We start from the raw sequence: 14,433 nt of genomic DNA, 5'->3' as shown, positions 1-14,433 counted from the left end.
TGATTTTAGGCTTTTTGATTTATGGTTTGCTCAGGAAATAATTTGTTTAAACTATAAAAACAAAATATTGACCTGTACAAACCCAAGCCTGAATACCATTACATTACATAGCATAAAGCTTTTAGAATGTTCTTCCTGTAGACCATTATTGTTCACATTTAAAAACAATGTGAATCATATACCACATTTGTCTTCATTTAGTTGGGTTGATTTACTAAAGTAGTACTACATTTTTTCTTAGTTCAGTAAAGCTGTATTAATGTTCATACAATAAAGTGCAAAGAAAATCCCTGTTTAATTTTTAATTTCCCAGCGAATAATTGTATGTTCAAAGTTAAAGTGTATGTAAACCCTAACAATGAACATCTGTTATATGCTTTTGGTCTGTCAAATATATCTTTGAAAGGATTTTGTTAAATCTGCTTAGTAAGTTAAAAGAAAGCTAAACCTACTGTTGATCCTGCCAGAAGTACAGTGAGCTCATATGTTTCTGTGAACTCTGCAGTCTTATCTTAAGAAGTGTTATCAACCATGTCCTGTTCACCACTGTGAACTACAGAACATCTCCCCTTTATGTTATGGAGGTGATCAGAGGAATAGGTGAATCGGGAGTGAACAGCCTAATGTGACAACTGTGCTCCTCCATAGATACAATACAGTGTGTTAATGTCTAAAGTAAGTACAGTGTAGAGCAAAATCAATCAACATATAAGTAATATAAGTCCCAAAAAATGTGAAAATTTTAAAAAACACTGTGAACGCGTCCACTTGTTTTCAAAAGTGTCGTTACCCTAGTGCATTACTAGCAGGATCACCAGGTAAAACAAGCAGAAAAATCCTGTAAAAAGAAAACACATGCAGCTACCACATCTAAGAACTAGTAAGCTGCTATACATTACATGTTCTTGGATTTGGATACACTTTAACACAAGTTCACTTGGCTAATTGAAACGTGTACTCCTTTAGTAAATACCACCCCTTTTTTTCCTATATTTAGGCATCAGTACATTTAATTAGCAGATTAGATTATTGATTAAATTATTAGCAATTGCTGTAGTTCCATGCTATAAATGCATTGCCAATAAATATAATGCTGGCAATTTTAATTCTAGAAAGGCAAGGTTATACTTCAGAAGAAAAGCTACTTTCAAACCTAAATATGTCTTTGTAACATGCTACTTTAACAGCTTATTCAAATAATAACTAAAAGCATGTGCTCGGTGGGTAGGCCATCACACGTAAGAATGTGGGTTTGCAGCAGCTGTAAAGGTTGAATTGGGCAAGAAACAATAAAGCTTTCATTAAATGCATGCAGAGTAAGTTCATGTATTTAATTCTTACCTTGCCATAAACGCTTTGCAAAAAAGAAAAAAACAAATCTGTAAGTTGTATTTATTAGCTTGGCTCCAGATGTAAGTCAGGAACTTCTGGTGTGATTCTTTGATCTTCAAAAAAATGTATTAATACGTTTACTTGACGTACAAGGAAAAGAATTATCATAAATAAACACTTGGCAGTGTAAGAATTAATGAACATGTTATTTGTGTCAAAATGTTTAATTTGTACAAAAATCTTATATCCCTAACAATTCTGCCAGGTTCTGGAATGGGTGTATTACCCTTTACCATTACCCCCGTAGTTCCTACTGCTAAAATAAATTGTGAACCAGGTACTATTATTATTTCATGCATTTTACTGTACGTTACTAACTGTAATGACTGATTTTATAGTGGTACGTGCCTTAAGCTTTGTGCTTTTTGCCTAAAGAAGTACTGTCAGATTTCATACAAATTAAAAGGGTTGGTAACCACAATCACAGTCCCAGTATACTCTTTTATGGATGTTTGCTGCAAACATTGACTCACTACCAAATCAAAAATCCCAAAACGGTCATGCATGCAGTAACAAACTCTGCATACATTTTTTTTCTACTTATTAATGCATGTTGTTTGATCATTTTACAGCATAATTCCATAATTTAAAGCCGTATGGTCAGAATCAAAGAGAATTTACCTGCATACCAAGCTAGTAGTATAATTCTCCAAACATTCCCAAAAGTTCCATGTTGCTAGTAACTTTAAAGTCAAAATGTTCAAAATACCAAATTAGGTATTTCTTTTCACATGAGTACTATGTTATCTTTCAGTAAAATATAATTGGGTTTGACTGCCAGTAATTTTATTGCTGCTGGTAAATGGTTGTTACAGCTAGGACAGAATCAATGTTAAACTAAACACCTAAAGAGTCAGGATGTCATTGCTTTTAATTAGTCAATTCTCTAGGCCTTTAAAACATTGGCCTTGTCATGCCACCAGTAAGCAACAAAATTGATTTATTAAAGGAATATAGAATGTTCTTTTAGCTTAGAGAATACAGCGAAGTTGTGCTGTTGTCAATCAGCCAATTATGTTTAAGGCAAAATCTTGTTGTGTTTTTTTTTTACCCTGCACATGATTGGGTTTTCAAAGTGAACATAACTCTGTATTTTCTAAGTAAATTTATGGTACAAAAATAAAGTATAACACAAGTACCCTGTAAACTAAAACAATTATCACTGAGCATTCTGGTGGGCAGTGAGGCCAATCTTCAGTCTCTTGAAGAGCTATGGACGCCATAAATATCCATCATGCCAGATACTTTGTCCCTTGATTAGTGCTGTGGTTCCTACCATAGGCAGTTATGTCATTACTACTCTTCTTTGTAGGGTGCTTGTGTTTTTCATTATTATACTGTAACAGCAGAGTAACGTTAGGGGAACCTTCACTTTGCTAAGAAAAAGTCTCTTCTGCTCTAGTAAACCATCCTCAACATGTCTGAAGCTGTTTTTGTATCTTTTGAATTTGATACATTTTTTCCCTATTTAATTCTTGTAGGCATTTAAACAGACATTTGGAATTAAATAATTATTTAGTGTTAAATGCTTTTATTGTTTGATACGCTTAACAGTTTATTAATAAGGTGTTTGTTCCAAACATGTCTTGGATTTATGTGAATTAAATATGTGCCTGTTGTTGCCTTAAATTATGAGGAATTTTATTCAAAGAAGACCTGTGTGTTCTAAAGCATTACATAAAGATTATAAATCAGAATGTGTTGTTTGTTGCTAGTTAGCTTATGATCCTTACTTACCTTCGGGGATGCTGAGCTGTCAGTGCCCATGCAGCCAGTTCAGCGGTCCAGAGATTTGAAACCCCTGCTTTTATTCCTGTTCTCTGGATGGATTGGTCACCACTGTTTCAGAGCATGGCTCTGATCCATCCTAAGAGTGCTGCACAGAAAAGAGAGAGAATAGCGAGGCCTTTGAGTCCCTGGATCACTGGACTGGTTGTGTTGGCACTGACAGCTCATAATTCCTGGAGGTAAGTACATTGGGGATCAGGAGGGGATAGGGCAGAGCTAACAGTTAAAACATTCTACAATCTTCAAATCAGTTTACAGGTGTAAATAGGTTCTGCACCAATGTAGTGCAGAACCTATTTACACCTAGAGGGGAGGGGATATGATAGAAACTTTTAAATACATAAAGGGAATCAACTCGGTAAAGGAGGAGAGCATATTTAAAAGAAGAAAAACTACCACAAGAGGACACCGTTTTAAACTAGAGGGGCAAAGGTTTAAAAGTAATATGAGGAAGTATTACTTTACTGAGAGAGTAGTGGATGCATGGAATAACCTTCCTGCAGAAGTGGTAGCTGCAAATACAGTGAAGGAGTTTAAGCATGCATGGGATAGGCATAAGGCTATCCTTCATATAAGATAGGGCCAGGGACTATTCATAGGATTCAGATATATTGGGCAGACTAGATGGGCCAAATGGTTCTTATCTGCCGACACATTCTATGTTTCTATGTTTCTAGTAAATAAAAGATTCTGGTTTTTTTTTTCTCTCTTCATATCATCTATATTGCATCTCTATATTCCGCAGAAATTCTCTGAATGTACAGTAATTGAAAAAAAAAAATCTCAAAAGTTCAGAGAAACTCTAATATCTGCAATTACCTACCTAATCATTTATTTTCCTCCATTGAGATATAAATGTAACACAATCATTTGCCTTTTATTCGATTATGTCTCTTTTTAAATGTATATTTTAATCTTCCTAAAAGCTTAAGGAATGAGTATAATGAAAAAACAAAACAAAAAAACAATAAGTTAATTAACTTTGCTGTGTGCATCGCTTAACTTGGTATTTTGGTATGTATTGGGCTGCGAAACCTGCCCTGTGAACGACCTCTAGGGATATGAACTTTCCACCCACTGTACTAATTAGAAGTGGTAAAAAAACAGTGAGTCATCGACTTTAATCATGGAATTCATGAAGGAGGCATTTAACAAGCATTACTTTGTACAAGCAAATGTGAACAATCAAACAAAGCCTAATCAATATATATCATTTAGGGACTAGGTACAAACATAACCAATTAAACTGGGGAATTGCTGATCTTTAAAAGCATTTGTGAGTTTTGTATTTATTCCCAGAAAAGTTAATACTTCATGTACGCTTTGGTTTAAATATGTAATTTTTATTTTTAATTTTATCAAATATTGCTGAACTTATCCGTCAAATGACATTTTCTAATGATAGTTGTTGCAGTTCTTCTTTAAATTGTGTGCTTTTTTTAAGTGCGGCAATGAGTAGTCAGGTAGAGGTTTAGAGAGCATAATGATTCTAAGATAGCAAGGTACGGGTTTATTGAACATTTTCCAGGATAGCCAGGTACAGGTTTAGTGCACATGCTTTAGGATAGTCAGTTACAGGTTTAAAGGTGCATATGGAGAAGTAGTGTTAGATGTACCAGCAGATTTAGATGGACTTGATTAACAAATAAACTCCAGCTAACACTTTTTAAGCAGTTACATCATACATTATTTTCCATGTGGGATAAAGGTTTTACATAAATTAATAAGAACTTACCATTTTAAGCACCCTGTCAATGTTAAATGGTTTGTCTCAACACTGTGACACTGACACTTTTTCTGGTCACCAGGTTAAAAAAGCTCAGAACAGTATAGTATATAGTGGTAGTATAAGTATTGATAAGCTTCAATATATTACATTTTTGCTTTTTGGTTTTAGAATTTAGATGTTTTTTAAACATATGTTAGCATAGTCAGGTATATATTTAATAAACATAAACTAGATTAGTCACCTACTGGATTTACAGAACATGAATGTGGATAGTCAGCTATGGATAGTCAGCTATAGGTTTAATAAGCATGACCAAAAGTAGTCAAGTGCAGATTTGATGAACATCAGCTAGGATAGCAAGGAACAGGTTTAATTAACTAGAATATTTAAGTAAAGGATTATGACTTAAGCTAGTCTTATACAGGTTTATAGAACAAAATATCAGATAATCATGTAATTATTTTAGAGAACACAAGCTAGGATAGTCATTAGTACAGGTTAAGGAACCTGAGCTAGTCAGGTGGAATTTTAAAGGTCTAGGTTTAGTGAGTATGAACTAGGATAACTGGGCACTGATTTATAGGCATAAAGTATTAAAGCAAGAACACATTTGTAAATCATGAACTAGTGTGTCCAGAACAGGTTTCTGGCATATAAGCTAGGATAACCAGGTAGAAGTTTATAGAACAGCATCTAGGATAGTCAAGTACAAGTTTATGAACATAAACCAGGATTGACAGATTTAGGTTCATAGAACATGAACTAGGATAGTCAAGTACAGGTTCATAAATATAAATTAGGATAGTCAAATTCAGGTTTTGAAAACATGAGCCAGAGACAGTTTTATAGAGCATGGATAAGGATAGTCTGTTAAGGATTTTGTAGAATAGTCTACTTTGTTTTTGTAAGAATATACTGATAGCTAACTGTAAATCATCAAACAATTCCACTGAAAGGTATATGGTAAAAGATTACAGTTATTGTCCATGGGCTAGACATTAATCCTGACATTTTTTCTAATTATATGTTATGATGTTGTGATATTGGTCTGATTTTATTTGAACTTGTGGGGATAAAATTAGGGGACTGTTATTTAAAAATTCAGGTGCATTGAGTAGCATGTTTATTATGGCCCCACTAGTAAGTTCCTGATAGCATGCAGAACGGGAATTTAAACTTTTTGAACTTTTCTTATTCGCTTGTCCAGGCTAGTGACTCTAGGGAAGTAAGGATCAAAAATCAAGTCTGCAATTACAGCCCCTTCATGACTGTCTAAAATCAAGTTACTGTTTCTTAATTGCTCGTCATTTTTTGACTGAACATTTTGCAGTTTTACAGAAAATGACAGTATAAATTTGTAAAACTAAAAATTTCAGCAACCTTATTGTGAACCTGCTAAAATATTTTGTATCCTGAACAGGTTGTAAAATTATTTTTAAAACCCAACTTTAGAGTGTTTGTAGTGATCGTTGAGGACCTTTAAGAATACATTATTTCACAATACAAGCCACTAGAGAGGTTTGAGACAGTTGGATTAAAGCTCTCTTTTGCTGCTTGTTAAGAATATGTAAATATTTAAAGTCTATAGCAGGGTTGTGCAAACTGTGGCCCTCCAGCTGTTGCAAAATTAAATGTCCCATCATGCCTCTGCCTCTAGGTGTCATGCTTGTGGCTGTCAGAGTCTTGCTATGCCTCATGGGACTTGTAGTTCTGCAACATCTGGAGGGCCACAGTTTGCATATCCCTGGTCTAAAGTCTAGTGCACCATAGGCCACACTTGTTTCTTGGTTTGGTTGATATCAGCCTGATCTAGCAGCAATATACTTTCTATAAGTAAGAAAGATTGAATGGAAAGGACTAGAAACATGCCCAATCACCATTATGTCCTTGAGAAAACCTGGCACTGGAGGTCTTTGGTTGTGCTTTATTCTCCCTATTTATAGGCATAAACATACTGATCAGGTGACCCAAGTATGCATGATTATGCCTGAAAGTCTGCTTAAGGTTGGATCATGGCTACCTGACCAGCTATCCTGAGGTGTGCCTTAATACATCTTCAGTGCAGTTTTTTTTTCAATATTTCGAGTTTTCTTTAGAATATTCAAAATAGGGCAAAGTTTACAGTGACAAGCTTTAAGGGTGCATACAAGGCATGGATTGATGTGGGTATTATAGAAGACATGAAGTGGTAGTAGCCATTCATATGCTGGTGATGCTGGAATATTTTACTATCATTTGAAGTTGCAAGTTGTAAATAAGAAAGAAATAAAAGAACAATTAAACAGAGGAAGATGGCAAAAAGAGTAGAGTTTTGTGTGTTTTCAGCAAACATGTTTATTTATTTACTGTAACAAAATAAATGATAACCTTTTATGAATATAATAATATTAGCAAACAGTATCTTATGTATATACTACAAAGTGTAATGCATCCTATGCTTTCAGGCGCAAAGGAGGAAAAAATCTGCCAAAAAGTGGCTGTAAGAACCACCATAAGGAAAAGTGACTGCATTAGTCAAACCCCTGTAAGTAAACTATTACAAAAATGCTGTCTGCTGTGCCCAAAAAATGTTATGTTGAAGATGCAAAACATTTTTCAACCATTGAAACACATGTTTTAGGATGATGCATCCTTATGTTTTTTAAAGAAGTTTAGTGTAAAAAATACTCTATAGTGTGTAGTGACATCACCAACCCCTCCCCAAATCAGGCTGTGTAGCAAGCACCCTTTAGTGCCTTTGTTTCTGTCTCCACTGCCTGTTTAGAAATACCTTTTCCTTCCATTCTGGGAAGCATGTGCACGCTCCTTTGATCTCCTGCAATGCAGTGTTTGGTGCATGAGTGATTGATCACCAGACCAAAGCATTGTCACATGGAGGGCAAGGGACACACCTAGCACAGTGCAGCTATTAAGCATAGGTTATGTTCAGTATTTGCATAAGATAGTTGCATGGGTTGCAGTGCTGAAAGACTCAACTGAAAGGTATTGGTATGGTAAGTAAGGGTACTGGAGGATGCCTAGTACAGTTTCACTTTAACAAAAAAGAAAAATATTTTGACTGTAACTGTACTGTAGGTGGAGACATGTCATTGGAATTTCCCATGTAACTAGATTGCGGAAGCATAGTTTTTACATTTTAGAAAGGTTCGTAGCAGGACCCTAAGGCAAGGGAACCACTGGCAAGCCATGTATGGGGACTGTAGTTCAGAAGGAATCCTTGATTATTGTGACTCTTCATATATTAACCACTTCCGGACTGCTCATGTTGCTGCTACTGCAGCACAGTGGCAGCCCTGGGTCCAGCGACGTAGACCTAGGCTGGATTCCTGCCTGTCTTGGCGGCACGCGCCACCTGAGGCTTGCTCCCGCTGTGTTTAGACACAGTGGGAGTCGGGCCGGAGGAGGAGAGATGGCAATCACCATCTCTCTTCCCCAATCGTCAGGGAATAGTGAGAAATTCCGCCCGCTTGTGTAAACAAAGCGGGCGGATCTTCTCTGTGACCGACAGGGACAGATCACAGGATTCAGCATAGCTGAACCTGCAATCTCTGTCTCTGTCACAGAACCCCCTCCCCCCACACATGTCAGTAAGCATGAGGCACACAATTAACCCCTTGATCACCAACAGTGTAAGCCCCTTCCCTGCCGGTGTCATTATTACAGTAACAGTGCATATTTTTAGCACTGATTACTGTAGTAATGTCACTGGTCCCCCCAAAAGTATAAAAAATGTCAGTTAGGGGTCCTATCTGTCCGCCGCAATGTCACAGTCCCGCAAGAAATTGCAGATCGCCGCCATTATTAGTAAAAAAAAAAAAAAAAACAATAAAAATGACAAATCTTTCCCGTAGTTAGTAACTTTTGGGCAAACCAATCAAAATACGTGTATTGCGATTTTTTTTACCAAAAATATGTAGCAAAAAACCAATTGGTCTAAAATGTTAAAAAAAATTTATTTGTAAATTTTTTTTGGTAATATTATTTATCAGAATGTGAAAAATATTGTTTTTTTTTTAAAATTGTCGCTCTTTTTTTCTAAAATTAAAAATCGCACAGGTGATAAAATACCACCAAAAGAAAGCTCTGTTTATGGGAAAAAAGGACGTAAATTTTGTTTGGGTACAGCCTTGCATGACCGCGCAATTGTCAGTTAAAGTCACGCAGTGCCAAGTTGAAAAAAGTGGCCTGGTCATTAAGCAGCCAAATCCTCCGGGGCTAAAGTGGTTAAATGGGGAATTGGATTTGAAGGATAGTAGAAACAAAGATATATATATATATATATATATATAATATATATACATTTTTTTCAGACAGGTTGTACATTATAAGGCTCCTTTCACACGGTCCGCATTCCGTTGCGGACCGTTCTCTTCTCAGCGGGGATTGATCCGCCGATCTCCGCTGAGCAGGGGGATGACAGCTCCGTCTCCGCACTGTATGGGGAGAGGTAGGTGTTAGAGCCCGCTGCTCTCTATGGGGAATCGGATGAGAGCGGACCGCCTGTCCGCTCCCGGCCGATCCCCTGGACGGATGCAGAATAGGGTTTCCATCCGTCCGGATTTCACGGACAGGATCGGATGCGGATGGCTCCACTGACATCCACTGCCCTATAGGGATGCATGGAGGATCCGATCACATCCGCCTAAACAACTGACAGGTGGATCTGATCAGATTGTTCGTGTGAAAGAACCCTAAAGGTGGCCTTGGTAGCTCTCAAAGTTCCTGAATTTAGGTCAAGGACTGTATTGCTTTTGAAACAGTATTCAAAACTAAAATGATCAATGAACACATGGCTCTCACACTTCTGTATTGTTCATCCTTTAAAACAATATCAGACAAGAAGAAAATAGGTCTTTTGTTTTCAATATAATAAAGTCAAGTATACAGAATCAAAAATGGAATTGCCACACGGATATGGACTCTTCAGAAAATGTAACTTAATTTGTTTTAGTAGAGTACCATGAATTTTGTTTTGGTTACAAATAGGAATGTTACTTTGATTTTAAAATCTGGGCTGGCTTGATCTGAGTACACTTTTACTAAGACAATTTGGGGTTGATTTACTAGAACTGGGGAGTGCAAAATCTGGTGCAGCTGTGCATGGTAGCCAATCAGATTCTAACTTCAGTTTGTTCAGTTAAGCTTTAACAAAAAAAAAGCATGGAAGCTGATTGGTTTCAATGCAGAGATATTGCACTCTCTAGTTTCAGTAGATCAACCTCTGTATATATAGATGTAGAACTATTGTGACACATTTTGACATTTTTTCTATATATGGCTCATTTTAATTCTATCCATATTTTTCATATTCAACAGATAACTGTGGCTTCCTGTGATGGAAAGTGTCCGTCAGCTACAATCTTTAATGTAAACATTGATAGCCATATTCGATTCTGTAAGTGCTGTCGGGAAAATGGTGTACAGAATCTGACAGTGCCACTCTACTGCTCAGGAAATGGGACTGAAGTGATGTACGTCATACAGGAGCCACTGGATTGTTCTTGTCAGTGGAATTAAACATGGATAAAGCGTGGCAAGTCCTCGTTACAACTTTGCCCCAAAACACTCTATGCACTGAAGACACACACCATATTTACTCAGTGTCACATTAATCCTACACTGTCTCAGTTCCAAAGAACTTCACAACTCTTCAGCAAATTGTGGAATGCATCTATTTAAGCTGCACATATTCACTTAAAGACTGCCTATGGTTATACCAATTTCATTTTTTTTAAATGTTTGAAAAAAAATTTGAGCCTTGTTCCATTTCCAAAATACATTTTAGGGAAAAATTGCCATTTTTCTTGCAAAGGTGGACCAGACGGTATACTAAATCTTTTCAAGTGTGACATTATTCAGATTTATACTTGACTTGTGGTGCATAATATTAAACTTGTACAATGTATTTTTACTTTTGATTCCAAATGTGCCATGATTTCTATGTTGTATCAAAAATGAATCTTAATGTGTCATTTAGGTATTTTATATCTCAACATCCATAAATACACTTGTGTGTCTATGACTAATGAGAAAGCAATAAGCCTTAAAAAATACATAAAAAATGTATATAATGTTACACCAAAAATTTGATATATTGTAATAAATGTAAAACTAAAATCCAAGATGTTATAGTATCTGATATATATCATATAACATTCACAAATGTTTTTTACAACTATTACTTAGGTGGTTCATCTGATATTTATGAACAAAATAAGTCACTTACAGTTGAAGTGGTCATGGGTAGGGGGAAAACAAGCTGCCCTGAGTTTGGTTTGAGCAGGGCTCAGCGAACTTCAAAGAAGTTGAATGTGTAACCTGAAACCAATTTAAATCAATAGGAGCTGAATCTGTAAAATTCAAAAATGGCCATTTTCTGGGCTTACACACAAGGGGGTGGCAAAAATAGTACGGGGGGTGAACACTGCCCCAGAGACCATGTACCACAAAAAAAAGATTAAAAAATACTATTTGACCACACTTTTTGATAAAAAATATTTAATTTCAGCCAGAAGAAGTAAAAGTATAGGAACAGGTGCGTTGCTATGGTGGCTACTAGTCACACCTATAGATGAACTGCAGCACTCACCAACACAAGTACTCAAAGGCTTACTATATTAAAATAAATGGGTGGTGCGCTATTCAGGTGTGTGATATAAACGAATAATACTCAAAAAGTGAAATCTTCCAAGAAGTGTAATACATTGTAATTTCAAATCAGGAAAAACTGCAAAAATATCTTCAGAAGAATATATATATATATATACACACACACACACATATATATATATATATATATATAAATAAATAAATAATAGTCCCAATTATGGTGAAGATCCACACGTGCAAATGATGAAAAATCAAAAGAAGGATATTGGAACTTGTTGAAGGGTGTGAATCAAAAAAGTTATTTTTTAAAGTTCATCCATTCATCAATTGAATAGGCAGGTGCTCTCACCTCTACAATTTATGAGTCAATACTTGTGAATAAATACAAAGTCTTCCACTCAGTTGAGTGACTTCTCCCCTCAACCTATTATCCCCAGATATGTGAATAAAAAGATAAACAACATATAGTGTAATATTGTCAATTTGTGCATGTGAAACAACGTGCTTTGAAATGCACAACTGTGCTAGTGAAGTGGTATCAAGTGAAAACAGCCAATCCACCTGTGTTATAAATACTGTGGGGTGCCCCAAAAAAAGTGGATAAACTTCTTCCACCAAAGTGTATGGTTAAAATGTGCGCTTACCTGAAGCATAAAGAAAAAAGACTTTAACATCCTGTAGTATCTCCTTAAAAGATTGCTGGGCTGTCTTCATTTAACACTCCTCCCAGTATATATAGAAAATAAAAAAAGGTCCATATTGAAGTAACATCAATAGACTTTATTTATAGAAAACAAATCTCACTTACATCAAGGTAAGGGACCAGCAATCTAGTACTCTGCTCCCCTGTATGGTCAGTCTATTGGTTGCAGTCTGAATTTTTAGTATCAAGAGACAACTCTCTTAGCAGCTACTCAACACAAATTAGAGCCGATAGATCCGTTCTCTCGGCTCGCCAGGGAGTCAGCTGTTAGTGATACAAATCCGTGTGTGGAACAGCTTCGCGCCACTGGCTCCTCCTACGCGTTGCGTCACAGAAACGTGACATCCTCAGGGTGGAGCTAAGTGACAGCATGCCAGACCTAAATAGTCAACGGCTCATTTACAGGTTATAGTGACGACTTTTAACAAACTGCATAGACTAAATCGGAAACCGAATCTTACAGTAATAGAAGGCCAGAATATAGTACAACTGTTAGCAGTGAGATAATATTACTAAAAACAAATAACATAAGAATATTAGCAACCTGGCAGCTTAGACACTCCTGCAACATCACTGGACAAAGACAGACTCAGGTAAATATTAGAGGGGCTGCTGCACACAGAAGGTTTTTTTTTAACCTAATGCATAGAATGCATTAGGATAAAAAAAAAAAAAAAACTTCAGCCTTTACAATCCAAGTATGGACAAAAACTTTATTGGAGCATTAGCTAGGTACTGCTGAGGTACCTGTTATGATTTGTGCCTTGCTGGTGGCTGCTGCTTCTTTCTTGAAAAATTTTGCATGCCTATGATGGTGATGTCAAAAGCCTTAGTTCTGTCAGTGAAACTGACAGTTACAGCAGGAGCACAGCAACCACAGTGTGTCACTAACGGTCACTTGTTCTCTAATATCTATAACTTGATATATGGTACATGCAAAGGGGAACTCATGACAGAAAAAAAGTCACTGGGAAATGTACATAATATCAGTTTTTTTCTTTTGACTATGGGCTACAGCAGTGTCAATCCCTTCAAAGCGTTTGAGAGCAAGTCCCTCTATTCAAAGGACTGGATGTGGTAAAGAATTTGTTGGAACTGTAATTTGTGCAATGAGTGCTATGCTGCCCATCACCTACAGAAATAGGCCCAGAACATTTCAATTATAAAGCAGGCCCAAAATGTGAACTATTTAAAAAGTAGGCAGGTCATTATTTATTTACCTTAACCGGTTGCCGACCGCCGCAAGTACATATACTGCGGCGGTCAGCCCCGGCCAGGCAAAGTGACGTATGGGTACGTCACTAGCCTGTCACTGGCTTGTGAGCCAATAGCGGGCGAGCGCGCGCCCCGGGTCGTTCACTAAGAAGTCAGTCCGTGTGACCGGCGGACCCGATGTCCGCCAGTCACTCTCGATCGTGCGCCGTGAAGTGAGAAAGGCAGGCAGCTAATGTAAACAAAGCTGCCTGTCATTCTCCCCTGTGTAAAAATGGAGATCAAACGGTTCTACTATGTAGGACCGTTGATCTCTGTTCTTACACCAGTAGCCATGTCCAGTTAAAATTAGAAATACGCCCCTAGGGACATACTTAACCCCTCCTTCCCCAATAAAGTTAACCCCTTCCCTGCCAGTGTCATTTTTACAGTAACAGTGCATATTTATAGCACTGATTACTGTAGTAATGTCACTGGTACCCCCAAAAGTGTCAAAAATGTCAGTCAAGGGTCCGATCTGTCCGCCGCAATGTCGCGGTCCCGCAAAAAAAATTGCAGATTGCCGCCATTACTAAAAAAAAAAAAATACAACAAAAATTACAAAAATCTTTCCCTTAGTTAGTAAATGCAATAACTTTTGCGCAAACCAATCAAAATAATCTTATTGTGATTTTTTTTTTTTACCAAGCATAGGTAGCAGAAAACAAATTGGCCAAAAATTTAAAAAAAATTTGATTTTTAAATTTTTTTTGGTGGAATTTCATATAAAAAAATTTGAAAAATATTGTTATTTTTGCAAAATTTTCGCTCTTTTTTTGTTTATAGCGCATGATCAAAAAATCGCACAGGTGATCAAATACCACCAAAAGAAAGCTCTGTTTGTGGGAAAAAAGGACGTTAAATTAGTTTAGGTACAGCGTCGCACGACCGCGCAATTGTCCGTTAAAGTCACGCAGTGCCGAATCGCAAAATACCCCATGGTCGGAATGGGGGTTAAATC

At 36.7% G+C, this 14,433-nt stretch overlaps 1 protein-coding gene across 1 annotated transcript in view; it reads left to right on the top strand.

The window, feature by feature from the left end:
- OTOGL (otogelin like) overlaps positions 1-10,600 on the top strand; it is a 234,872-nt gene extending 224,272 nt beyond the window's left edge. Inside the window, exons 51-53 of the mRNA XM_082255665.1 lie at positions 1,598-1,669; positions 7,354-7,433; positions 10,226-10,600. Coding sequence (XP_082111791.1) covers positions 1,598-1,669; positions 7,354-7,433; positions 10,226-10,426 — 353 coding nt within the window. The 3' untranslated portion in view covers positions 10,427-10,600. The remainder of the gene's footprint in view (positions 1-1,597; positions 1,670-7,353; positions 7,434-10,225) is intronic.
- Positions 10,601-14,433: the final 3,833 nt, after the last annotated feature.

This window comes from Pelophylax lessonae (assembly GCF_965119305.1).
Source record: "Pelophylax lessonae genome assembly, chromosome: 4".
Lineage (NCBI taxonomy): Eukaryota > Metazoa > Chordata > Amphibia > Anura > Ranidae > Pelophylax > Pelophylax lessonae.
Note: the sequence above shows the minus strand (reverse complement) of the source record. Positions and strands in the feature narration are given on the sequence as shown.